This window comes from Tiliqua scincoides, chromosome 2, assembly GCF_035046505.1.
Source record: "Tiliqua scincoides isolate rTilSci1 chromosome 2, rTilSci1.hap2, whole genome shotgun sequence".
Taxonomy (NCBI): domain Eukaryota; kingdom Metazoa; phylum Chordata; class Lepidosauria; order Squamata; family Scincidae; genus Tiliqua; species Tiliqua scincoides.
The window spans coordinates 230,860,206-230,886,114 of NC_089822.1; the positions used below are offsets into that span (position 1 = coordinate 230,860,206).

At 42.0% G+C, this 25,909-nt stretch overlaps 1 protein-coding gene across 1 annotated transcript in view; it reads right to left on the reverse strand.

Annotated features, from left to right (window-relative positions):
* ITPR1 (inositol 1,4,5-trisphosphate receptor type 1) overlaps positions 1-25,909 on the reverse strand; it is a 281,488-nt gene that overhangs the window by 81,542 nt on the left and 174,037 nt on the right. The window contains exons 39-40 of the mRNA XM_066617382.1: positions 9,043-9,175; positions 7,589-7,779 (exon numbers count right to left, since the gene is read on the reverse strand). Coding sequence (XP_066473479.1) covers positions 7,589-7,779; positions 9,043-9,175 — 324 coding nt within the window. The remainder of the gene's footprint in view (positions 1-7,588; positions 7,780-9,042; positions 9,176-25,909) is intronic.

Here is a 25,909-nt window from a genome sequence, read left to right on the forward strand (position 1 = left end):
ATTGAGTTTTATTTGGAGATGCCAGCAAAAATCCTCCTGAGCAGGGACTGGAGATGAACTTTGACAGATTGTAAAAGCCTGCCTCAAAGGAAAGGCAAGCTTTACAAGCCCATAGATTCTCTGGCTTGGATTAACATCTGAGCCAGAGAAAAGTTCCTGACTGTCAAAGGCTTTATGTAGCCAAAATCTAGTATCTGTCTTTTGCACCCTGTACTGTATGTGTGGAATTCTCACACATACTCCAGACTGGGGCTGTAACAAGGCAGTAGCATGGAACAATTCACAGGCATCCCGGTGGACCTCCTTGTGATGGACAGGGCTGCCTTTTGACAGCTTTGGGCAGCCAGGATTCCTTCACCACATGAAGTTATTAGGCAGCCAGCCTAGCACAACACAAGGAGTCCTGCTGGAATTTCCCTGAACCTTACCGGGTGGCTGTCTTTCTCAAAAGCAGCCAGCCCAATCTAGGAGACTCCCTGAGTCCATGAAAATGAGAGGAAACCATATTCCACAAATCCTCCCCCATTCAAATCATACTTATGGTACTTTATAACACAATTATGAGCCATATTAAAGAAGGGGGGGAAGAAAAACAAATGAGACAGGAAAGGGGGAGAGGTGCAAAGCAAAAGAGGTGCAAAGAAAACCATCCCGGAGAATCATGTGGGGAAAGGTGGGACATTTTGAAAGGACACCTGTACTGCTTGGCAGCCCTCTTCTGTGAGTCTCCCACCCCCTGGGAACTGTTGCTTTCCCACTGGACAGCTTTGCCCTGACAAGCTAAGACATTGGCCCAAAACAACAACCACAGCAGCTGCCTGGGGTTAGGAGAATGGGGTGTTAGAGATGCAATCCCAAGTGTTTATCCCCAAAGCTCAAAGCAATGTTTATTTTTCACATGTATCAACTTAGCTGTACCTGCTTCATAGCCCTTCTCCCAAGTGATGGGAATATGTCTTCTTGTACCACTTTAGCAGTAAACTCTAAGTCTATATAAGCCCCTGTTCTCAGCCATTCCTTTGCTCTTGGACCTTGTTGGATGCTGGCAGGCTTCATTGCCTGTTGAGTCACTTGAAAACATTTTTGTAAGCCTCCTGCCTGGAGATGTCAGTGTTAAGTCTTATGCCTGGAGATGCTCCTATAAGCTGATGATCTTAGTTTTTAGACAAATAAAGCTCCTTTATGACATCCTTGGACTAGACTTGCCTCTTCCTCTGATCCTAAAGAGCCTCCAACCCACAACCAGAGCTAGGGCCTGGAACAACACTTAGGAAGGAATGGCTAAGCAGCCCTGCACCCATCTCTCCACTCAACTTGAAGACTCCTGCAACAGTTTTCTATGATTTAAAAACTACACTAAAAATAATTGTGTATCATGTATTTGAGCCTTGGGCATAAGAAACATTCAGTGGATTCTGGCATGCTCCTAGAGCACAGGGGCAGGATTTATTCTAGCTTCTGCATATTGCTAGAAGTAAGTCATTGCAGGATGGTTGCACAGCATATATCTTGTAACACTTACTCCCAAATGAAATGGTGGTGGTCTAGCTAGTAGACGTCAAGCAAAACGGACCCCTGTCAAGAAGACTGTGAGCAAAGATTGGATTTGCAGACAGGTACAAATGTAAAATAACATCCACAGAGAAAACTATCAGGAGTGGTGTTAGAAATTTTTTTGAGGCACTGAGTGATCCAGAACATCCATAGCAACAATAAAATATGACTCTTAGATTTTTGTGAGATATTCTTCAGCTTCAAGGGATCTGGTCAGCCTTGCAAGGCTTGTCTTGTTCCAAATACAAGATACTGCTGTCCCACTAGCTTGTTTCTGGTCAGGTTTTTGCTTTGTTAATGTTTCCCCACTGCTCAGCTATCACTTTAGAACAGCGTTTCTCAACGTTTGTCCGCCACTGTACCATTTTGCATGGTCCACCAATTGGAAATACCACTGGAAATAACTGGCGATGATGTCATTGCCAGTTACTTCCAGATTGGGAGGCCAGACACAACATGACAAACACCAGTAAGAGGCTCAGGGAGGACAGAGGGCTTGTACGAGCACTCGAAAAGTGCACGCTTGAGCTCTGCCTGCCAAGCCTCCTACTGCTGCTTGTCACGTTGCTTCACTGGTCTTGCTACCAGATAGAGGGGGTCTGGGGGTCCCATGAGTACCACTGGACACAACCTCAAATACCACCAGTGTTACTAGTGCCACTGGTTGAGAAACACTGCTTTAGAAAGATCATTATACAGTGCCATTTTCCTTTGGACAGGGCCCAAGAAGGCAATCCTATCTCCTTAACCCACTTGAGCAACTCTTCTTTCATGACACAGTTTAACAACTGGAAGATAATAGCTGGGCAGGGAAAGGACTAATCCTATCTCTGCTCAAGGGACTTGTGTACAAGGAGAAGACCAGGTCAAGCCTTTGGTTCCTTCAAACACCTCCTTAAGGAGAGATCATACAGAAGTCACCATATCTCTGTATTTTGTTTGCTTTCCAGCCACATAAGTCTCAGGCTATTCCTTCCACTCAACCACAAAATCTGAATATTTTCAATATGAGTGCTTTCACTTATGGTTGCAGAAGCATATGCAGATGAGTAATCTGGGTCAGAAATGCAGCTTTCAGACCAAGCTTGTAACTTGACTGTATGTTGCTATGCAGCTGTGAGCTCAGCAAAGATCCAAGCTCAGTAAAGATCCAAGATTCATCAAGCCATTTCATACCTCTCCTATGCCCTTGATGTTCTAGAAAGTTTCCTACCACAAAACTGGGAGAGACTCTTAAGAAAGCGGCTACCATTTTGAGAGTCATTACCTGCTAGCAAAATAAACTTTCTTCTTGGGTTTTATTGAACCTACTACCAACTTCTTGAAGTCAGCAGCAGCATGGATCAATAAGTGGCACAGTTAGATCATTTAACACCCAGGGCCCATAAATTTTTATCACCTCTCCCCCATCTGGCAAAATTAATTTGTCAGCGGGTAAGGGTGCCTGCTAGGATGGAGAGCAAAATTGGGTGCCAGACTGAATGGGAGCCCACGTCTACCTGGCAGGTAGATGTGGGCTCCAAGTCCAGATGGAAGCCCAGGTCTAGCTGCCTAGAAGTGGCAGCTTCAGAGGGCAGTTCGAATGGGAGCCCAGGTCTACCCAGGAGGTAGATCTGGGCTCCAAATCCAGACGGGATTCCAGGTCTACCTGCCTAGGGGTCCAGAGGGGAGTAGGAATGGGAGCCCAAGTCCATCTGGCAGGTAAATCTGTGCTCCAAGTCCGGATGGGGGCCCAAGTCTACCCGCCCAGCAAACCTTGGCCACAGAGGCAAAAGTTCAACTAGGAGCACAGGTCTACTTGCCCAGTTGACTTGGGCTCAGGAGTTAAGGTAGTGCTCATACAAACACTGGATCCACCCCTGGTGTCGCCCCCCCCCACAGGGTGTCACCTTGCTAACACCTTATTAGTTCCATCCTGTGTCATAGTAACATCTCACTGGCTTTTTGAACAATCAGTCTCATTGGTCCATTCTGAGTTACAGAAATTGCATTTTTTGTTACATAAGACCCAACAACTGCAGTTTTAGTAATTTTGGTCACTAGTGGTGTCACCCCCACCCCTCGGGTGGCATCCAGGACGGACTGCCACCTGCCAGCTACTGGATCAAGAGGTATCAATTTGCTTGCTCTGAAAATATTTGCATGCTGAATAGCAGTAGATTGGGTGGGACAGCAGGAGCTCAGTCAATCTCATTTGCTAGCACAGATGCCATAAAACAGTGGTCTTCAATCTTTTTCATGCCATGAGCTCACTATCACTCCGAACTATCTTTCCTTCCCCTCACCATAACCCTGGATGTGTTAGATGGAGAGATAGCTTGCCCAAGGGCTAGCACATGAGGCTGAGTGGGAATTTTCACCCAGACATTCAAGTCCAACACTATATCAACTGCACAATACAGAATTAAATATATTTCTTCCCTGCCTTTCCTTCACTTTCAAGGATGCCCAAGGCGGCTACCCCTCAAGTTACACTTCAATGGTAAAGAGACAGCTCAATACTTTTTAATACTCAAGGTAGAAAATCCAAAGGGGGATATCACTGTAACTATCAACAGCTTCCTATCCCTCCCAACACTAGCAGATGTCCCCTGGTTCTGGAACTGTGTCAGAGGGAAAAGAGCATCTTTCTATCCACTCTATCCATCCCCTGCATAATTTTTAATGTCCCAATCACATCCCCCCTCCTTTCTAGACTGAAGAGCCCAAGCGCTGCAGCCTTTCCTGATAAGGGAGGTGCCCCAGCTCAGTAATCATTTTGGTCACTCTCTTCTGCACCTTTTCCATTTTCACTATATCATTTTTGAGGTGTGGCAACCAGAACTGAATGCAATACTCCAGGTGTGGCCTTAGCCTTAATTTGTACAATGGCATTATAATATTAGCTGTTTTATTCTCAATACCTTTTCTAATGATCCCAAGCATAGAATTGGCCTTCTTCAACGCTGCTGCACATTGGGTTGACGCTCTCATCAAGCTGTCCACCACCACCCCCAAGATCCTTCTCCTGATCTGACATAGACAGCACAGAACACATTCGCCTATTTGTGAAGTTTTGATTTTTTGCTGCAATGTGCATTACTTTACACTTACTTACATTGCAATGCAGCTGCCATTTTGCTGTCCATTCTCCCAGATTGTTGAGATCCTTCTGGAGTTCCTCACAATCACTTCTGGTCTTTACCACTCGGAAAAGTTTGGTGTCATCTGCAAACTTGGCCACCTCGCTGCTTAACCCTATCTCCAGGTCATTCATAAACATTTATCCTCTAGAGCAGGGGTGTCCAAACCCCAGCCCTGGGGCTACTTGCAGCCCTCGAGGCCTCTCAATGCGGCCCTCAGGGAGCCCCTAGTCTCCAATAAGCCTCTGGCCCTTCGGAAATTTGTTGGAGCCCACACTGGCCCGATGCAACTGCTCTCAGCGTGAGGGCAACTGTTCGGCCTCTCAAGTGAGCTGTGGAATGAGGGCTCCCTCCACTGCTTGTTGTTTCATGTCTGCGATGCAGTAGCAGCAGCAAAGGAAAGGCCAGCCTTGCTTTGTGCAAGGCCTTTTATAAGCCTTGAGCTATTGCAAGACCTTCATTCATTCATATAAGTTCATCTTTAATATATTCATTTATGTAAATTTATCCAAATTTGAAATGTAAATTAATTCGGCCCCCAACACGATGTCAGAGAGATGACGTGGCCCTCCTGCCAAAAACTTTGGACACTCTTGCCCTAGAGACTATTGTCAAGCTCTGTTCCAGGTAAAAACTGCTGCCCCCTGAAGGAGCAGCTTTGAGAGTTCATATGCTGAGGAATCCCTCAAACCTGGGCCAACCCTGTTTCGACTTCTGTAAAAGTACCTTTCTCTACAGCTTACCACATTTCTCACCAGTAACAAAACAGATATCAATACTATCCTACATGTACAACAAGGGAACTTCCCTGAAAAGGTCTAGCAAAACTATTTTGCATATGGCCATACTACGCATTAGTGCTTTACAAAAAGTTTATAAACAGGAAGAGAGACACACAGACAGGCAGACAGTTGCAAAATCTTGCTGCCTCTCCAAAACACTACTCATTCTCCAAAGCACAGTCCAACACAAAAATCACAGAAAGGCACTTTAAGCAAAACAAAACAAAAGCAAACCTAGAAGCTGGTATAAGGCAGCTTCTTATGTTATAAGGCAGCTTTATGCTCATATGCACAACCTAACCTTCCTAACAGGAAGAATACCAAGATATATCATACTGTGAACCATTCTGAAATAAGTCTAAGGCAGTGGTTCTCAAACTGGGGCGTCACAATGCCCCAGTCAGAGAGCCCTGGGCTCTGTCCCCTTAAGGGAGGGGGAGAGGGAGAGGCAGTGATGCAGTCACCAGAATCACGTCGCTGTCAAAGGGCACAGGGGCTTGCCTAGAGTCACCACAGCCTGCAGCAGCCTCCTCGGGGGTGCAGGGATCCCCGCGCCAGCCTCCGCAGGTCTCCCCAACATGTAGAGAGATAACAATCACAACCTACTTCTGGTTTCGCAATCATTATCTGCACTGCCTCCCCATGTCGGGGAGCCCTGTGGAGGCTGCTGCAGGGCACCCCCCCCCCCGAACGCTGCTGCAGGCTGTGGTGAGTTCAGGCAAGCCCCTGTGCCCCTTGACAGCGACATGATTCTGGTGATCGTGTCGCTGCCTCTCCTGCAAGAACTTACAGAGGGGCTCACAACTCCCTGCTGGCCTAAGGAAATAATCATATAGATATTTGTTCCAGATTCTCAACCTTCATGGAATATTTTACTTGAGCAAAAACAAAATTTCACATGATTTCAAAATCCAGCAGATTTTCAAGTTTCACTCTATGTTTTGTATTTAAAGGGAACGGTTTATACAACAGGTAGCCCAATCCTACCCAAATCCCTCTGTAGCAATGTAGAATGGAACTGTTTCCATTGTGAAACCCAAAGTGGCCTTTTACCACTATTTTTTTCACTACTTACAGTGGTTTGCAGGAATGGGGAGCCCTGCAAAAGGGTCTGCAGGTTCACCTGACCCTCCAGAGGGTCAACACTGCCACAGGTTAAGTACAAAAAACTCTTTTATCCCCAGCAGCAGCACAACCGTGATGATTGCGGTGCTGCCTTCACCCCTCCTCCACAGGCACTACAGTAGTTCCCAAACTCCCAGGGAGTTTGGGAACTGCTGGGGCAAGGGAACATTTGTCCCATTGCCCGGGGTAAGTCCCAACAGCTGCAATTGGTCAACTTGAACCTGTACCAGCAGTATTGCTGGTGCAAGTCCATGCTGACCTGCGCAGGCAGATCAAGCCAGGGAAGGGTGTTGGGATTCAGCGTGTGCCACCACCAAACCTGCCCACCTCCCAGGCCCAATCCGCCCACTTCCCTTCCCCATTCTGCCATCCTCTGCCCCAATCATCTCCTCCCCCATCCCCTACGCAAGTTTAATTCTTCTGGTGGGTCTCTGTTGATCTGCTGGGATGCGTGCAATTGCGTGTGTGCATGTACAGATTCCAGCCTTTTCACTGGTGCGCCAGTTGCTTGTGCTGCCACAAAGTGCTTTACTGGCAGCAAGCATTGGCTGAACATTAGTTTCACAGGTGCTTACTTTCATTATGATTGGGCTGTGAGTTTTCCTTGGAAAGAAAGTCAGCCAGCTAATTTTAACCTCGGAATGATCACCATTAACTCTTCCACAATGCTTTTTCAGTATTCCATAGATATGCATGGAAAAGATCTGACTGAGCATCTTCCAGTAATATTGCATCTTCCAGTAATAAATGAAATCTATTTCCAAAGTATTATCTTACTGTTGAAGGAGTAGTGGGATGATGTAAAATCGGTTCATAAAACACTTTTCCATTCTTGGAAGAGGGAATGCCACCCTACTCTTGCAAACAGAACAAGATCTTTTACAGTATGGTAACTGTATACAATTGATCTCTTTTCTGTACAATACAATGCAATGCAGCAGGCTTAACATTAATCTCAACATACCTACTGGTTTAGAAAGAAAATTACATAAACGTTTTTCCTACCTGTATAGTAGTGTTACCACCTTCCAGCAAGGCAATGGCCAGCAGAATGCTCTCATGAAAAACCCTATCACTGGTGGCATTCATTATGAGATCTATAACCAAGTTGGATGCGCCTTCCTTATCCAGATGACACTGGACTTCTGATAAACTCATTTCACTGCGGTTTGCTGAACTGGAACCAGATCCACCTCCTAAAAAGAAAGTTTAGACAGACAGAATGATAAATTGAAGCATTTCATCCCCCCCCCCCCCCAAGATGGAATATGGAAATTAATTCTCCTATTACAAAGAGCCAAAGTTCAGCTGTGAACATATTCCATTTATTCAAAAATTGTATTGCCTATTCAAGTGCCAACAGCATGCCTAACTCTTTATAATTAAAGCAGGCTATGCTGCCATCAAGAACTACCATGCAAACAAAAACAGTATACAGCAACAAAGCTTTATACTTTTTATATATTTTATATGCCATATATATATTCAGATTCCCAAACAGCTACTGGCTCAGGGCCCAGTAGCAAGTCATAAAGGTCTGCTGAAAGGTTACAATAGGAATGATTAGGAGTAAGCCCTGGTCAGCATTAGAGCTACATGAAGATAGATAATACCTTCAGGAAATAACTTCCCTGTTCATATTGTGGGTATGGGAGACAGATTGTCCTGAAGACAACATTCCATGGGCAAGCCCAATAAATAAAAAGACAGAGAGGCATGTGAACATTTAGGTTATATGGGAGAACTAGATGACCACTGGAAGAAGAGGAATAGAATAGCCATGGAAGAGACTGTGCAGGATATTTACTGGTGACTTTTAATCAACTTCTAACCCTCCTCTGGATTTTATTATTATTATTTATTATTATTAACAGTATTTATATACCGCTTTTCAACTGAAAGTTCACAAAGCGGTTTACAGAGAAAATCAAATAACTAATGGCTTCCTGTCCTGAAAGGGCTCACAATCTAAAAGATGCAAAAGAACATCAGCAGATAGTCACTAGAAAGGACACTGGTGGGGTGACGAGGGCCAGTTACTTTCTCCCTGCTAAATAAAAGAGAACGCATGAGGAGCTAGAGACTTGTTTTTGTTTGAACCCATAAACACATCCCTTTAAAAAAAAACTAATTGTTCATATTTTGTAGAATTATACTTGGTAGTCAGCCATCATAAACAAACATCCAGAGGAGGTTAGAATACCTGCGATAATGTTAAATATTTATTTAATGAACAGCAGGTAAGAACAAAAGAAAAAGGCAACAGAGAAAGGAGTAGGTTCATTTCCAACATTTTGAAGAGTTTTTTTCTCATCTGTGAGTGACAGAGAGGTATTGTGGAAGATAAAATATCTGCTGAGAAAGCTGTTGAGCCACCAACGTGTTACAGAGACATGAAACATTCAAAATGGCAAGCTGGAGTCCTGAAAATTATTCAGTTAGCATACTGCACATCCTACCTCCTCCCCCAGCTTTGCTAGGGCCTCCAGGAGATAACGGGCCATTGCCAAAGCTGGTAAGACTCTCTCTTCTTCCTGTGCTTCTTATGTTGCCGTAGTAACGGTTGACCAAAACTTGTCTGAGTGCCTCACCCTTAATAAAAAAATATATATTTATATAAAAAATCAGGTCTGAATGTAGCAAAGCAGCAAAATTCAACAGGAAAAGTTAAATGATATTCAGTTACGCTACAGGGAGACAATACAGGGGTAAGGGTTCATTAAGACCATGTAAGTGAGTTTTAAAGAATACCTCTGCTACGTATAGGCTAATTCCACAAAAAGGTTTTCTCTTTCAAAGAAACATTATGGATACCACATACTTGTCATTTTTCATACTAAAAAAAAAATCCTCTCCCAAGTTGAAGTTTTTACATCTCTTGAATGCCAATGCTAACTTTAAAAAAAGAAAAACACCATTACAAAACTTCTGCTTGTTCCATTACTAGGACAAAAAAAAAAAAAGTATAGTGGAGAAGAGAAAAAAAGTCTAGGCACCTGACAATGTCCAGAAAGGGAAGCTAATGTTTATAAAACCAGGGGCTATTTCCAGAAGTTAAACTATCATCCTCTGACTAACACTAACTAGCTTTACAAATAATCTTAAATGGATTTGACAGTATATTTCTGAAGATAATTTTTTCATTTAATTTCAGACAGTTAAACATTTGTTTTTCCATCTATTGTGTCTTGATAGGCTGAGCATTACCACTTATACTAGGAGCAAAGCAAAAAGTACACCACAGTTAGATTTCCAATGCTATTTTGTTGTTTAAAAAGATACAGGAATTGCACAAATAAAAGCTCATCAAATTACCTCAGCTTGAAGGTATCAAAAGAAGGCTCAAGTGGCCTTGAGCTCACTTGGAAAAAAAAACCCAGAAAAGCTGCATACTAGTTTAAAAAAAAAAATTCCTCCAGGCCTTCCCCGGGCCTTCCAATACCTTATAAGACAAAAATGTCACTTCAGGTTATACGAAGAAATCGGAAGTAGCGCTCTTCTACTGTTGGAAGCCTGGCAGAGGGTGCAGACAGACACCTGCAGCCTCTTGCTTGCCTCCAGAGGGGGCGCACTTGGGGGCACGCGTGCAGGACGACCCCACAGACCCAATCCGTGGATAAGTGAATCTGCAGATACAGGGGGTTCCCTGTACCTTGTACATGATGGTGAGGGCTATTTAAGCCTATTCCTCCATAATGGAACAATGATTAATGGCCTAGCAGCCATATGAACCAGCTCACTATTGCAGGAACTAGAGTAGATAGTGCCTCTTGAGATTAGATTCTACCTGAAGAGTCCCATGGGAAAAATCCCACCAAGGGACCTTTGTACATTTAGTACAAAATGTACTAGAAAAAAGATCAGCAGCACAAAAGACAATGAGTGCGCTATCACTGACCCATTTCTGTCTGTGGTAACATGGGCCTAACAAAAGCCTACTTCAACCCTTAGCAAATCCATACAAATAGTGTGGCTGACTTGGAAACAAACACCACCTGTATAATGGCTCGGTTGACACCAATCCTGCTGCTTACAGAGCTGAAAACAAAGGATAAGCTAGAACAAAACCAGACAGGCTAAATATTCTTCCAATGATGATGTCTTTTCAGCTGTGAATTTTTGCCATTCAGTCTTGCTAAAGAAAAGCTAGAGGTGAGCTTTACATTCTGAATTCAACAATATTTACTATCAGTTACCATGGGAACTGGTACAATATCAATAATTGTATTATGGATTAGCATCCTTGATTCTCATCTTCTGTTTAAAAAAAATAATAATCCAGTATCCAGTTCATCATAATTAGGACTCAAAATCAGCATTGTTGCCAGTTAGAAAAATCAATAAGGACATTGTTAAAAAAACCCAAGAACTAATCAACAATGGGCTGCATTCTAAGTTTCTTATTATGCTGGATCATCATTACTGTATTATACCACTGCTTTTTCTTGCTATATTTCAGTATTTGTTTAAACACAGTTTCTCAATTTACATGGTTAAAATAAAACCAAAGTAGTTTAGGATCTGAGTTGCTCTGGTGAAGGCAATGGTAGCCAATAGTGCAGAACACACGATGTAAGCAAAGCAACTTTCCAGCACTCAGCACTTACCAGCATATAGCTTATAGGAATATAGTTGCCCTAAGGAACCATACAACTGAAGCCTTTCGGTTTACATATTCTAAATGCTTTCAAAGTCTGATCTGGACTCAGCAATTTGTATTTCTGCTAACTTTGTTTCATAGTTCTGTACCTTTGTTTGAAATTTATGAAAACAATCTACCCTTTTCTTCTTCAGCTGTTTAGGAATTAACTCAAAGCAAGCCCAGACATAATTAATCACCCAACATATTAAAGTTACACCTCAGTACCACCACTTAATATACGTACCCTTTTACGATCTTCGAGCTGCCTCTGTGGTAGGCTTTGATCAAGCTCCTGGCGAGCATGCAGAAATTCTGTTTTAAAGTCTGATACTAAAGAGACACTAAATAGATTTAGCATTAATAACTAGCTAGTTGTTGCAATGAGTTGCAAATGAAGGAGAAATAATTTGCTCTAACAAGCCATCTAATTAAAACTGTTCTGCTTTTATTATAGCGCTCTAAGATTTTCTATCATGGTATATACGGCTTGTATCAATTGTGTTTCTGCACACAGAGAATACGGAACATCACAATCTACTTTTGCACTACCTAACAGTACACAAAACAGTATACAAACAGAAAGATAAACTGCCACTGGATATATTCATGCGTGCACACACAAAGGTACAATTATTTTGAACACAAGATACTGGACTTGAAGTCTTTTAAAATGAAACAGACTTCAAAGAGTGCTTCATTTCTGCTGAAAGCAAAGGACAAAGCCTATAGTCAAGATTTTCATTTTTCATGTAAAATTTTTAGTGTTTCTATTGCAAGCCTGCAATTTTAAAACTTCTTTTGTTTCAGGAATTCAGGCTGTTGATTGAAACTTAATTTTACAACACCATTATAATTATTTATAAAAATATTAACATTCTAAAAATAATTTTTATAAAAGAAGATAATCTGTATTCCAAATGGGAATGGAAGACTAAGTACTGGAGTAAGTACTGGAAGTCCCTGACAACCCCTGTCTCTCCCCAAACACCTTTCTTCATTTCAAAAACCAATTTAGAAATGTGTTGCAAGAGCTTCTTAAAGGGAACTTATGTAATAGGAACACTAGTGATAGTTATTTAAAGAAAAACTGTTAGTTCCAACTTCCAAAGTAGTTTCATAAACTTAAGAGTTTAAAAAAGAAGGTTGGGAACAACTTCGGGGAAGATAAGAATCTCTCAAGAAATTCAGGCACATACACAGATGCTAATGTGTTTTTCTGGCACAGGGCAACTGATGCCTCCCACAAAATGATTTTATGGAGCTTCTGAAAGCCCTTACAGCAACTGCTATGTCCACTGCACTCACTTGTATAGCCTCTAATCTGTATATCAGAGCGTAGGAAATTAGGAACATTGCTATAGTCAAGTTCCACAAGATTGTAGGCCAGAAATAGTCCACATGATTGTAGATAACGCAAACACAAAACTTAAAAACAAAAAACAGCTCAGTGAAACAGCTGGACTGGTTTATCTGAATAACTTAGGCTGCAATCCTAATCAATTTTCCAGCACTGACATAAGGGCAATGCAACTCCTAAATAAGGGAACAAACATTGCCCTACCTTGAGGAGGCCTCCATGACAGTCCCCCCCAGGATGCAGCACATGCCCTGCTGGCACAGCTACGCCAGTGCTGGAAAGTTGGTTACGATTGCACCCTTAATGACCTCTCTATGAACATTTAGCATTCACATCATTGAGCTGTTCTGCTGCATGCAGAGTAGTCAGAGCAACCTGTCTGAAAATAAGCCCAATTGTGCTTTAAGACGAAGAGCAGCAGGCAATGTGTCGGCTTCAAGAGCCTCAATAAAAGAGCTCTAAAAATTGTCCAATAAAAAATACATAGCTGAAGAACCACCCAATTCAGAAGGGATCAACATGCAGTTTCTCTTGCTGGATCAGAGTGACTATGTATGCATCTTGCACTGTATTTCAGGAAAATACAGTTTCAATTAAATCTCACTTTTTGGGAGAAAAAGAAGTTCATTAGTTTTTTTTTCCAGATAGCTAGGCTGAGTTTATTCATTCTGAACTATAATTTGAGTAGTGGAACCCAAGCAGACATCGCCAACTGGCACCGTGTTGAACCAAGTGAGCTTCTAGCCACAAAAGACAGACATTCAACCACAACAACTTTTAAAAACCACCAATATTTGTATTGTTTTTAAACAAATATAGGTGAGTGACACACCTCTACAGAGCATTCCATTTCTGGTGGCTGAGGCAGCTATTCAAAAGTAACATTTGAAATATGTTAGTCAAGCATCTTTTCTCTAATCTGACAGCCAACACATGTACATCAGGAATGTTAAAATACAATGCTAACTTAATGCATAGTTCCTTGAAAGTTAACAGGACAAGTTTTTCATCCTTGCATATTTCTAAATGTACATCAATACTACCACATGCAAACCTTGCTTAGGCATGTATGCCCGCCCCAATTCTACACTCGTCAGCATTCCAAGGATTGAACATTCAGTATCTGATCTTGGCTCGTATATTTTCCTTTTGTAAGGTTAACTGCAGTGGATTTCTCACCTCTATTTCATATCTCCAGTTCAAAACAAAAGACGAAAATCATTCAAGACACATGCGTGAAGAAATGCTATGTCCAAAAATACATACCAAAGACGCTCTCATGTGTTATATAAAACAAACTTTCACAATAAAAAGGATACAAATTCCAATAATTTGTTACACAGCAAAACAATGTGTTCTTAGCATTCAACTTGAAATTTGAAAGCATGGCTAAACAGATCCAGGTTATTGTATAAGTGACTAGGGCAAAAATCAATTGCAAACAAGAACGTAAACCAAGATTACATGCACAATAACACACCTAAACACTTCAAGGAATTTTAGTTTTAAACCACGTAACTCAGACACACTAAGAATCAAAACTACCATCTATAATAATATTGACAACTGAAATTGGAATTTACTCAAGATAAGTATCATGAACTAAGGCAGTGGTCTTCAACCTTTTTCGGGCCACGACCCCAATATATAAAGTATGTGACTGGGGACACCACTCCCAATCCCACCCCCCCCGGACTTTATCTGCCCACCTGCACCCCTGCAGCTGCCCACTCCCCGTCCGTTATAACCTCCCAGCACCGTTTACTGTAACCAAATATTCTTATTAGAGAACAGAAAAAGTTACCATGAAGTCTGGCATTAGTGAAAGCCATTTTAGCACAATTGCTAAGAACCTGAACAGAACTGGGACAATCTCCTGGTACCTAAAGGGTATACCAGATGCCTCCCCTTTACCTGGAGGTACTCTAGTACAGTGATCTTCAACCTTTTTCATTCCCATAAGCTGCCATGACCCCCCACAACTGAGGCTTCACCACTCCACTGGGGTCCCAACCCCAAGACTGAAGAACACTGAATTAAGGTATACCCTCATATAACAGTTTAAGGACACAGAACCAATTCATGGTAGCAATTCTGTTTCTGAAATTATAAGCAAATGACTCACAAAATTGTGTTCTTGAATGACAGACTCTTATCCAGTTTTGCATACTGCTGAACCACTTATAAAATGTTTATCTGAACTACTAATTGTAAGATAATGTTTAGCTATGCTTTCAGATACTGAAATGACTCAAAAGATGTCTATATTTTGAACGAGAACAGTGAGCAACATTCTCGTACTTTAAAGCACCAACACCAAAACCTTTGGATATTTGCCGTCCCCTCTGCTTATACAGTACATTTTATAACCAAAATGGAACAAAGCCCTAAAGAAATATCCTCAAGTCTAGAGTTTTATTAAAACTTTAAATGCATAGCCTGCCACCAAAGGACTCCACTACACTTAGAAATCTAGACAAGCAGCTTGTCCCATTCAATAATGTAGAATGTGAAGAATATTTATATATTCTGCACTGTATTTGGGCAATACACAAAGCTTTGCAACAGGAAGTAACTGTTCACAGTTCAGTCCCACAACAATCTCAACTGATTCTATATAGCCCAATAAAATGCAGAAAGACACTTAGATATGAGTTTCTCAAGAGCAAGGCCTACAACAGAGGTGCCAAACTCATTTCATATGAAATAGGCTGAGCAGTATTCCTGCTGAGGACCAGAAGTGACATTATTAAATAGAAAGTGATATCACTAAGCAGCTGATGGCTAGAAATAAGCAATTTATTATCACGTAGTTGCAAATGACAGATGAGGATATATGCAAGGGACAGAGGCATGATGCTTTGCCCTGAACAGATGAGACTTTGGAAAGGTGGGAGGGCTGTGTGGTTGGAGAAGGATCCAAGACTCCGTTCTTCCTTCACTTCAAGCTGCAATTTTTGAATGCCAAACTATGCAAAATAACAGCATGAGCGTGCTGCGTAATGGAAGCTTTGGCCAACTGTGGCTTAGGTATAATTGATGATGTCAGGTCTGGCCATGACATCACTTCCAGATTAATGATATCACTTCCAATGGGTCCCAACGGACTGTCATTCTAAAAAGTGGGTCCTGGTGCTAAAGAGTTTGAGAACCACTGCCCTTCCCTTCTGAGGCCTCCTTCCTTTTCTCCATCCCAGAGCCTAAGCAGAACTTGTGAAAGGGTAGTGCTGGGAGACCCCAATCATCACAAGGGTTAAACACTTCTGTGCACCATATTTGGCCCTTGGGCCTTATGTTTGACATTCTGGTCTATACAATTGAATATTCTGGGATTATAGCAATCAAGAGATGGTTCAGAAAATACATCCAAGCTAGCCTCATCACTGCACAAGCAAGAATGTATACAAGCATAACCAGGTGTCTTTTCTTTCAGGTTCTTCTGATCACATGGGAAGATTTAATCCAAAATTGCTCTCTCATATGATTTAAATAAGATTAGGATTTAGATTATGTGTAAGTGGGGAAAAGTTGGACAAACCCCCTCCCACACAATCAGAAGAACCAAAAAGGCATGCTGGGAAGAGGGCCTGGACATGCTCATGCATATCCCTAATGGTGTGGTGGCCAGGTTTGAACGTGATGTCTGAACAAGAGCCAACAATTCCATTGCCAGTATGTGCAGTTCTTGGAACATTATCCCTATTGTTCTTTTGCTATGCTGTTCTTCAGTCCAGGCAAGCTTTTCTTTGTCAATATGCCCACAATATAACAGCTTCTGCAATATTTTTGGACAGAAAAATCATACCTGGTATCACAATATTATAGGATTTCTGTAAAATGACATTTTAAATCTGCATAGACATCAGGAACACTCACACATTATTCAAAAAGTGCAAAACTGCAACACACACTCTAATTACTGAAGTCTATTCAGGTAAAAAATCAGCCTGATTGCATTGAAGATATCACTGCATTCTCAACAAAACAAGAAACTCCTTTTACTATGAAGCAAGCCTAATCCACCATTACAATATTAGAGGGTGCCCTTTAGATACTCTTCCACCCATGCAGAACCAGCCTCTCCATAAATGGTTTGCACATGGTTGAAATAATGTCTAAAGGGCATCTGTCTGAAACATGCTAATTAAGACTTAGCATCACTTCAAACCAAGAGAAACAGACAGGAAAGATTAAGTGACCTGATCCAGGACAGAGTGCTATTGGAGAGAATATACATTTGTAAAGCATACAGTTTCTGAAGTGATGTACAACTTTTTGAGGGGAAAAAATGTTTCCTAAATATCAATTCAATTTGACTACATTTTCAAGTTTCAAGTAACACATCAGGATAACTTTTTTTTCTTGGCTCTACAGGAACAAAATAATCCCAACCCAGGTCCACCTCATTAGTCTTCAATTTAGGTGACCTTTAAAAATGAGAACATTACATTCTCAAGGTGACAAAACCTGACTAGCACACCTGGAGCTATTCTCATGGCTGTTTGTGGCTTATCCCAGCTTCCTTGAAGCACTATTAGTCACCAAAAGCTGCAACAGCATCCCAACATTATAGCGTTTCTATTTACAATTTTAGATAGTTATTCAACTTGATGAGTTTGTGAGTTACCTTTCCATAGGAAAACTCAAGGGAACATAGAAAAGAGAAACACAGATGAAAAGATTTAGTTTTTTTCAAATAAAAAGGCCAAAAAATAAAAACTTCACATGATAAATCAAGAATAAAAATGGGGATCCTTAAACACAAGATAGCAGAACAACAATTTCAGTCTCAAGAGAAAATGCCATCACCCCAACCAAGAAAAAAACCCTCTCTCACACAGGAAAAGCTCTCTCATACAGTAAAGATCACTCCACCTGGAAGATCATTTGTATCTATGATACAAATTCAAGTCAAAATGCTTTGATATGTTGGTAGAAAGTTAGGAAATCAGAGTCGCAGCTTAAGAAATGTCTCATATAGGACTTTCTACAGCAAATGCCACTAACAAACAAGCTCTACTTCCCAAACTGCCCTCCCCAGTGGGTTGTGATGTGATGCTTCTGAAATACATTACCGGAAGGGGCCCAGGAGGCCTCTTCTGGGTTGCACCAGGCCCACAATCCACTCTATTGGTCTCCACGGGCCTCAGAATGGCTTGCAGAAGCTACCCGAAATCATGTCCACAAACAAAAAGCTGCTGCCAACCACTTCTGCAGGCCATTCTGAGGTCTGCTGCAACCAATAGAGTGCGTGTGCCCAGTATGACTCAAAAGATGCCTTTGGGGCAAACCACTAGTGGATCATGACCCACAGTTTGGGAAACGCAGCTCTATGTCGACCATCTTAATTACAGAGTAACATTACTCTACCTCTACTTTCTTAGTTTGTCATGTCAGCAAGGTAAACAGTGGACAGGAAAACAGTGTCTGGGAACTGGAACAGATGTATTCCCTGGGACTAGTTAAATTTTGTCTTAAGGAGCAAATGTTCACAAATTCAAAAGATAAATCAACTCAATTGAGTCTGCAAGTTCCCAATACTGTCTTCTAACATCCTCAACATTTGGAGGACCCCTGATGGAATATTCACAGCCATCTCTGAAATTCAAAAGTTATCTAGGAAACTGCACCCCCAAGTTTCTTTCCAAGGGGGAGCATTTAAGAGTTAAAATAAATGAATCCAGATAAATTTTAGGCCAGATATAAATATTATGTATTTATATCTGGCATTTTTAATGGATTACTCTAATAGTGAGGAAAAGCCTTAAAAGCACAATACTATGACCAATTCTCATTTACTCAGGGTCCAATCCTCTCCAAGTTTCCAGCACGGAGCCACAATGCAGCCTCAAAGTAAGGGAACAAACGTTCCCTTACCTTGAGGATGCTTCCGTAACAGCACCCCTCTCCCCCACCCACATGCCCTATAGGTATAGCTCATCAGTCCTGGAGTGGATTGAGCCCTCAGCCTTTCCCCATGTCTTAAAAACGTCTACCCCAGTTTAAAACCAGCCCCAGCAAGCTGACTTGCAGAGGGGTTTACCCTTGATCCTTCTTATGACCCAAGTAAAAACCCTTTTTAAACACCAGAGTAACAGCCAGGCAATGATCCATATCTGCACTGGGCCCTAATCCCAGTGCTGTGGTTGAGTAGTACACCAGCTATGCTTATTAACTTAGTTCTGGCTTTGTTAAATGCTTGATAGAGGGCCAAAGAGTACTACCTCTGTGGACATGAGCTTCTAATCAGCAGTGCCTCTCTTTTCTAAATACAGCTGGTGGAGAGGAAGCAATATGGGTCAGAACTGGGGCATTTGGGAAGGGGGGATTTGTTTTATTCCCCATGCACTATTTTTATTGTGAAAACTGCTGAACAGGGGTTTGCCTGTGTGGTGTTTTGGGAACAAGTTGCTCTTTCAAAAGGACAATCCTCAGGAGAAAAATAGCCTGGGCAAGGAGGGGAAATGAACATGACCCTTCCCACACACTGTGGTTCCATGCAAAATTCTCCCTCCCCATTGTCACTGTTTTTAAGAAAATAAGCACAGTTCTATGGCAGAGCTCTGCCTGCTTTTGAGGCCAGTGAGATGATTTGCAACCAATGTTGCCTGAAATGAATACAACTAGCTGGTCAGAGCTGTTTAAATTAATGATTTTACATCCTGTTCTAAGATCAAACATAGAAATGGGTTCAGGGTCTCTCTGCATATTAAGAGCTTTCTAAAGATACCATACTAGACTGGCTACAATTGATTGCCACTCCCCATGGCCAAACACCCCGCAGGAAGCCTTGGAAAGGGAGACACAAACAAAAGGAAGCACCAGAACACCTGCCACTGGAAAGCCTGAGATCCTCCCCTTCATGCACTGATCAACTGACAAATCCTCTCTGCCTAAAGAACAAGTTTGTTGGCATTATGGCCTCTATACCATCACTAAAAGGCTGAGCCCTCCCTCCAACAGGTGTTGGTATCCTTCAGTCTCGGAAGACTATGGTATCGCGCTCTGAATGTTGGTTCTGGAACAGAGTGTCCTCTCCAGTGTGCAAAGCCTGGGATGAGTAGATATGGAGGATAGACTGTTACCCATGCAGCAAATCCCCCCTCTCCATGTCGCTGAAATGGTCCAATGGAAAGGCAGAAGCCAACACGGTTGGTTCCAGCAGCGTCGCAGGAGTTGCCCGAATGTGACTGTGTTCAGCCATAAACTGCCTGAGGGACTCCGGCTCCAGATTTTGCCTCAAGGTTGACTCCTGAAACCTCTTCCATAACTGGATGTAGCCACAAGGCAGTGGAGGTTTGGGATCAGAGTTTTCCTTCTCTCAGATGAGCTGCCTTCCCAGGCTTACAAGTCCCATCTACCCGCTGGCTGTTTAATCGCCTCTTACGACAAGTACAGCCAAACTGAAGACCTATTCTTATCCCCCAACAATAGCTAAATAAAAACCTGTTCCTTTGCAGGAGAAGAGAGAAATGAGCCTGTTCTAGAATGCCTGCCCAGGAAACGTTAACAGAATAAATGTCCACTAAAAAAACAGGCAGAAATCCTGTGAGAAAACTCTAATTACTGAATCTGTGCTCAGCATGAAGCTGCTCAAAAGGTAAAGGAGATCTGCTTGAAAACTCAACTGACCAAGGGCCTTAATCCTATCCAACTTTCCAGCACTGATGCAGCCATGTCTAGGGGTGTGTGTGTGCTTTATCCTGTGGTAGGGGGTCAATCAGGGAGACCACCTCAAGGTAAGGAAATGTTTGTTTCATTACCTTGGGGCTGCAATGAGACTGCATCGGTGCTGGGAAGTTGGATGGAACCGGGCCATCAATCAGCAAGTCAGTCTCAAGATTAATAACAAATTCACTAATATTTTAAAATGTAAAAGCATTTCTTCCAGGGGTACTTAACTTATGAGCCCTTTAGGAAAGACAACCTCTTTTTTTTTTTTTTTAAGTCATTTCTGCCCAACATTGCATATACACAACAGGGACTAAATGTGTACACCTGTGGGCCAGGCAAAAATGGGTTAATAAGAACGCAATCTTTGGGCTAGGGTAGGTTACAAGATTGTGTATATATATATATATACACACAAACACACAGTCCTCTGTTTTACAGCACTGTTATAATTTTGGGCAGCGTTCTCTGCCTGCTTCCTTGAAGTAGTGTTAGCATTTGAGAAAGAAAGAAAAAAAAATCCTTCAGTAACCACACAGACACAGTACCTGCCAGCACAGTCTGGGATACTGACAGCCAGAGTCTGGACTGAACTAACAGTAAACAGCTCCACCACATTTTATTGGCAATTACTGCTGAAGGTCACACATCAGCAGTGAGCCTAAATTCCAGGAAAAAAAAAAGCTGCCTCTTATGTAACTGCTGCTTGAATGCTGGCAGGTGCCCAACAGAGCAGTTCACTGCAATGTAGGAGGGAGCAGGGAGGAGAAAAAAAAAGTAGGACATCTCTCAGTTCTGTTAAGCATTACAAGGACGCCCCCTTCAGGTAGAATGGAATACTGTACACTACTTTTTTTTTTTTTAAGTTATCTGTTCTTTCAGAAATCTCTCTCCCCTCAATGCTCCATTTCATTCCTTCAGTCAGTTTTATAACAACTTTTTGTCCAGGTCACTAATATTTTCGTTTACTTATTTTTAAATATGGGTTCAGTACTAGTTCCCACAATAGGAATTGCATGCTTCAAGATTAATGTATGAGGCAAGAATCTGGGCTATGTGACCCCAGGAGAAATGCAAAACTGAGTCTTCATGATCTTCTGCTCTCTCAGTTCCTTTACACCATGTGGTTAAAGACTCAGCCACTGTGTCACGCATGTGTCTCTATTCCAAGAAGCACCAAATAAGATTGTGTTTGTTAGATTGTAAATTTTAGCCATGATCTTCTATTTTCATTGTTTTTTTCCCTCAACAAAACTATCTAATTATCTGTCAGTAGTCGGAGATTCTTATTCCTCTATTATTTCTCTATCTGAACAGTTTCATAGTTATAGGTTTTTGGCAAGTTCTCCTTTTTTCTGATGTCAGCATTACTATAAAATAATCAATGGTTATTCTTTCCTAAGAGAAACTTGCTCATACTTGATCACTACAGCAAAGGAGCGTTAACCCACTTCAAGCAAAACTGACACAAATGGACTTAATTCATGTTGTTTTTTGCTGGGGAGGGGTGAAGACAGGTTATTTGCCACATCTCCCTAGGAGCCCTTGCTTAACTTTCGGTGCTTTCAAGCAATCAGTGCTTTGAAACAAAGCACCAGTTACATGTCCACCAGCTCCCTGAGTCATGGACAGCTGTTCCGGCACTCTTGCACAGGTGCAGTAATCCTTTTGATGATACTTTTGCAGAGGTGCAACAATGTTGGGCTGGCAAGAACCAAAGGTTTCATCTTAAGTACAGACCCATGGAAACTAACTTGTACATACATAGGGGACTCAATGTAATCCATATATCTAGATACAGTAGCGCTTCCTTATGCCCATATCTGTTTGGCATCGACCAGGATCCGCAGGGTTACTAACATAGCTACTGACACTACAAAGTGAGAGCGACTAAGATGATTACGGGGCTGGGGCACCTTCCTTATGAGGAAAGGCTACGGCGTTTGGGCCTCTTCAGCCTAGAAAAGAGACGCCTGAGGGGGGACATGATTGAGACATACAAAATTATGCAGGGGATGGACAGAGTGGATAGGGAGATGCTCTTTACACTCTCACATAATACCAGAACCAGGGGACATCCACTAAAATTGAGTGTTGGGCGGGTTAGGACAGACAAAAGAAAATATTTATTTACTCAGCGTGTGGTCGGTCTGTGGAACTCCTTGCCACAGGATGTGGTGCTGGTGTCTAGCCTAGACGCCTTTAAAAGGGGATTGGACAAGTTTCTGGAGGAAAAATCCATTATGGGGTACAAGCCATGATGTGTATGCACAACCTCCTGATTTTAGAAATGGGTTATGTCAGAATGCCAGATGCAAGGGAGGGCACCAGGATGAGGTCTCTTGTTATCTGGTGTGCTCCCTGGGGCATTTGGTGGGCTGCTGTGAGATACAGTAAGCTGGACTAGATGGGCCTATGGCCTGATCCAGTGGGGCTGTTCTTATGTTCTACAAAACAGCAGCAGTATGCCCCCATAAGTACCACTGTTTTGAACTCTGCATTTGATCGCATGGGTCCTACCTCATAAAAACGTACGCCACATTCAAGATGCAATCCTACACACATTTGCCTAGGACTAAGCTGCACTGATCAGAAGGCCTTGCTTCTGAGTAAACAAGGCCAACATCATGGCTGCAAGGCTTAAAGATGCTCCAAAGTACTGCTGTTGGTATTACACATAATGAACACTTCTATTCAATACTTCCTACTCTGTGCCATTACTGCTACTCAAAGTGGCATCAGGAGCTAACAGATGACTACATCAGTGGCTCTATTGCACTTCATACTAGCTTGGGTTTGTTTCCAGTTGTCTACTGATGTTGCCCCATTGCTCTCTGCAAGTTTCCCATCCATACACATCTCTCTCTCACATACAACTCTGGGTTGATAGTAGCTGGATTTTTAAAAATGGTTGATTGTGCACAAGTACAACAGCCTTTCATAATAATTTTTCTGCATTTGTGGGTGGGAAAAAGTTCCATATCTGCGGAATTTACAGTTAATTGAGGCTGTGTGTGAACACAGACAAATGTCTCGGGATGAGTGGGGGCAAATAACTGGATATACAAGAGAAGATGAGACCCTGAAGATAGAGGAATTAAAGTTACAGGAGTTAGTTTTCTTAATTCCATGATTTTACAATTACAAGTGGGAACCATATTAAGGGCAGCACTCTGGCTTCCTCAAGGAATTTTCAGAGATTCTATGGCCAAAAAACACCTTTAATAAACAGACAGTGCTCATTTCCTATATTTATAAACACACCTGCTTCAAGCATGGAATCATTCCACACAAGACAGCCAACAAAGTTCTTACTTGTAATCAAGAGCCTGCATTCTAAATTGAGCCTGATCACTTGGCTGATTTATTGCGAAACACAGCAGGCTACAATGGTGGGAGACTTGGACAGGAGAGAGGACGACAACTTGCAATTAACTGAAAATCAAAGCTAAAAAGAGCAGTTCCAGGTTCCATCAGAAGCCATCAGGGAAGGCTGCCTACTTTTTAATGTTATCGAGATCTAGAACAAGACTGAAGTACTACTCTATAGCACTTTGGGGACTGCAAAATGTCACACGTTTCTAATGAAGGATCCTAAGTAGGAATTTAAACTAATAAGTTGTAGGGGGTAACACACACACACACACACACACACACACACACACACACACACACACACACAGAGAGAGAGAGAGAGAGAGAGAGAGAGAGAGAGAGAGAGAGAGAGAGAGAGCTTGTATCTGAGAAACTGATTCCCTTATTTTATATTCAGGTTCTTGAAGACCTACAAGTCTTCAGATTCCTTAGTGGTCATATGGCCAAAGAGCAGTTCCTGGTTATCTTTAATTATTGAACTTTGAAAAATATTAAATTTTGGCAGACAGACATTCTAATAGAGCAGGGCTCTCCATATCATATCCCATGGGCCGGATCCAGAGCATGGCCGAATCCATCCCCCAGGTGATTGGAACACTCCATTCTGCTGGGGAGCCTCCCTATCATGCCACCAATCTCCCCCAAACTGCACACTGGTCAGCCACTTCTGGGGTCAGTTGTTGCAGCAGGCTTTGCGCCCAGATTTCCAGGCAGACAGGTTCCAGGCAGACAGGTTTCCAGGTTGGCCTGCACGAGTTTGCGGGAGATAAGCGACATGGTAGGGAGGGCTCCCCAGAAGAACAGAGTGTTCTATTCTTGTCAGGGAAGCTTTTTCTGGAACGCAGAGATCTCCAGTTAGGAGACTGCTATATTAGAGTGCTGAATAGAGTCACTGTCTTCCAATGTCTTCGTAGAAGAGCTACTTAATGGACTAATAATTCAATGTGTGATGTAAGTAGCTAGCCACTCTTTAAGAGAACCACATTATACCCTTCAAAAGGAAGTTCCAATAGCTACACATGGACTTCATACTTCTAGATAACTGCGTACAGCAAGGATGGCATCCTCTCAAGGTTGCATGCTTATTCCAGATTAAATGAAAATAAATTTACCCCTAGTTGTGGTGAATTCCCCCACCCATCCTGTGACTTGGATTAATGTATGAGGCAAAAATCAGGGCTATGTGACCACTGCAAATTTTAGATGACTGCTATCTATCATTCTAGGGATACATTCTATGATTTCAGATTAAATGATCTTATCATTTGTTGAGTTTGTGGATTTTAGCGTTCTAAATCAACTAAACCACCATTTCATATAGCAGGATAGGAGAATGAATTCATTAATTAATTTACGAAAGTAGGAGCAAAGATATCAGTAATTTTAACCTGCATTGTATCAGGAGATGTCTCTGTTAAAGAAGGTAATTGAAATCCAAAGAACTAAACTACTAGTTTAGCATGCCTAAGCAAGTTTGCCCTAGAGTCTTTGAAACAGCATGCCACATGAAAAAAATTCAGAAGGCCTTAAAAGGCAGCTTCAAGTGTGGTATTGGAATAAAAAATAAAAATAAAAAAGGCACGATCAAGCCTGTACACATGTGTATTGTAGCACTTTGGATTTTGATGTTCATGTTGGCAACCTTCAGTCTCGAAAGACTATGGTATCGCGCTCTGAAAGGTGGTTCTGCAACAGCGTCTAGTGTGGCTGAAAAGGCCGATTCGGGAGTGACAGTCCCTTAATGCAGGCTGTTTAAATCCTCAACACATTTTCAGCCCAATATTATGGGGTAAAACAGTGGGAAACATGAGGTGATGGTACAGATTCCCCCTTCCCAACTTTCCAGGCATATTTTGAAGGGCTGAATTAGCCCTTAATAGTCTTAATAGTCAATCAAGCCATTTGGCCTTGCATAGTTTTTTTTTTGTTTTTAATGTAAATAGAAGTCATGGGGTAAAAGCCTATCTGCTCCATCACTGTCTTATCCTAGATCAGGACTCCTCATAATTGCTACTTACTTAAAAAAAATAAATGCAAGGCCAAACAACATGATTACCATCATGTTTGGCTCCAAGTGCACTCTCACAGGTCTGTATAATAATTTGTGAGCTTAAGTTGGGCTATCCATAGTTAAGAGTCAGCTCTTCATTTTTTAAATACCTTTCAAGCAACTGCGAAATGATTATATCCAAAGAGGCTATTTAGCCAAAACTCTTAGAGAATGAACAGTAGACAATTTAACATTAAGATTTCTAAATGCAGATATGTGGCAGGTTACATT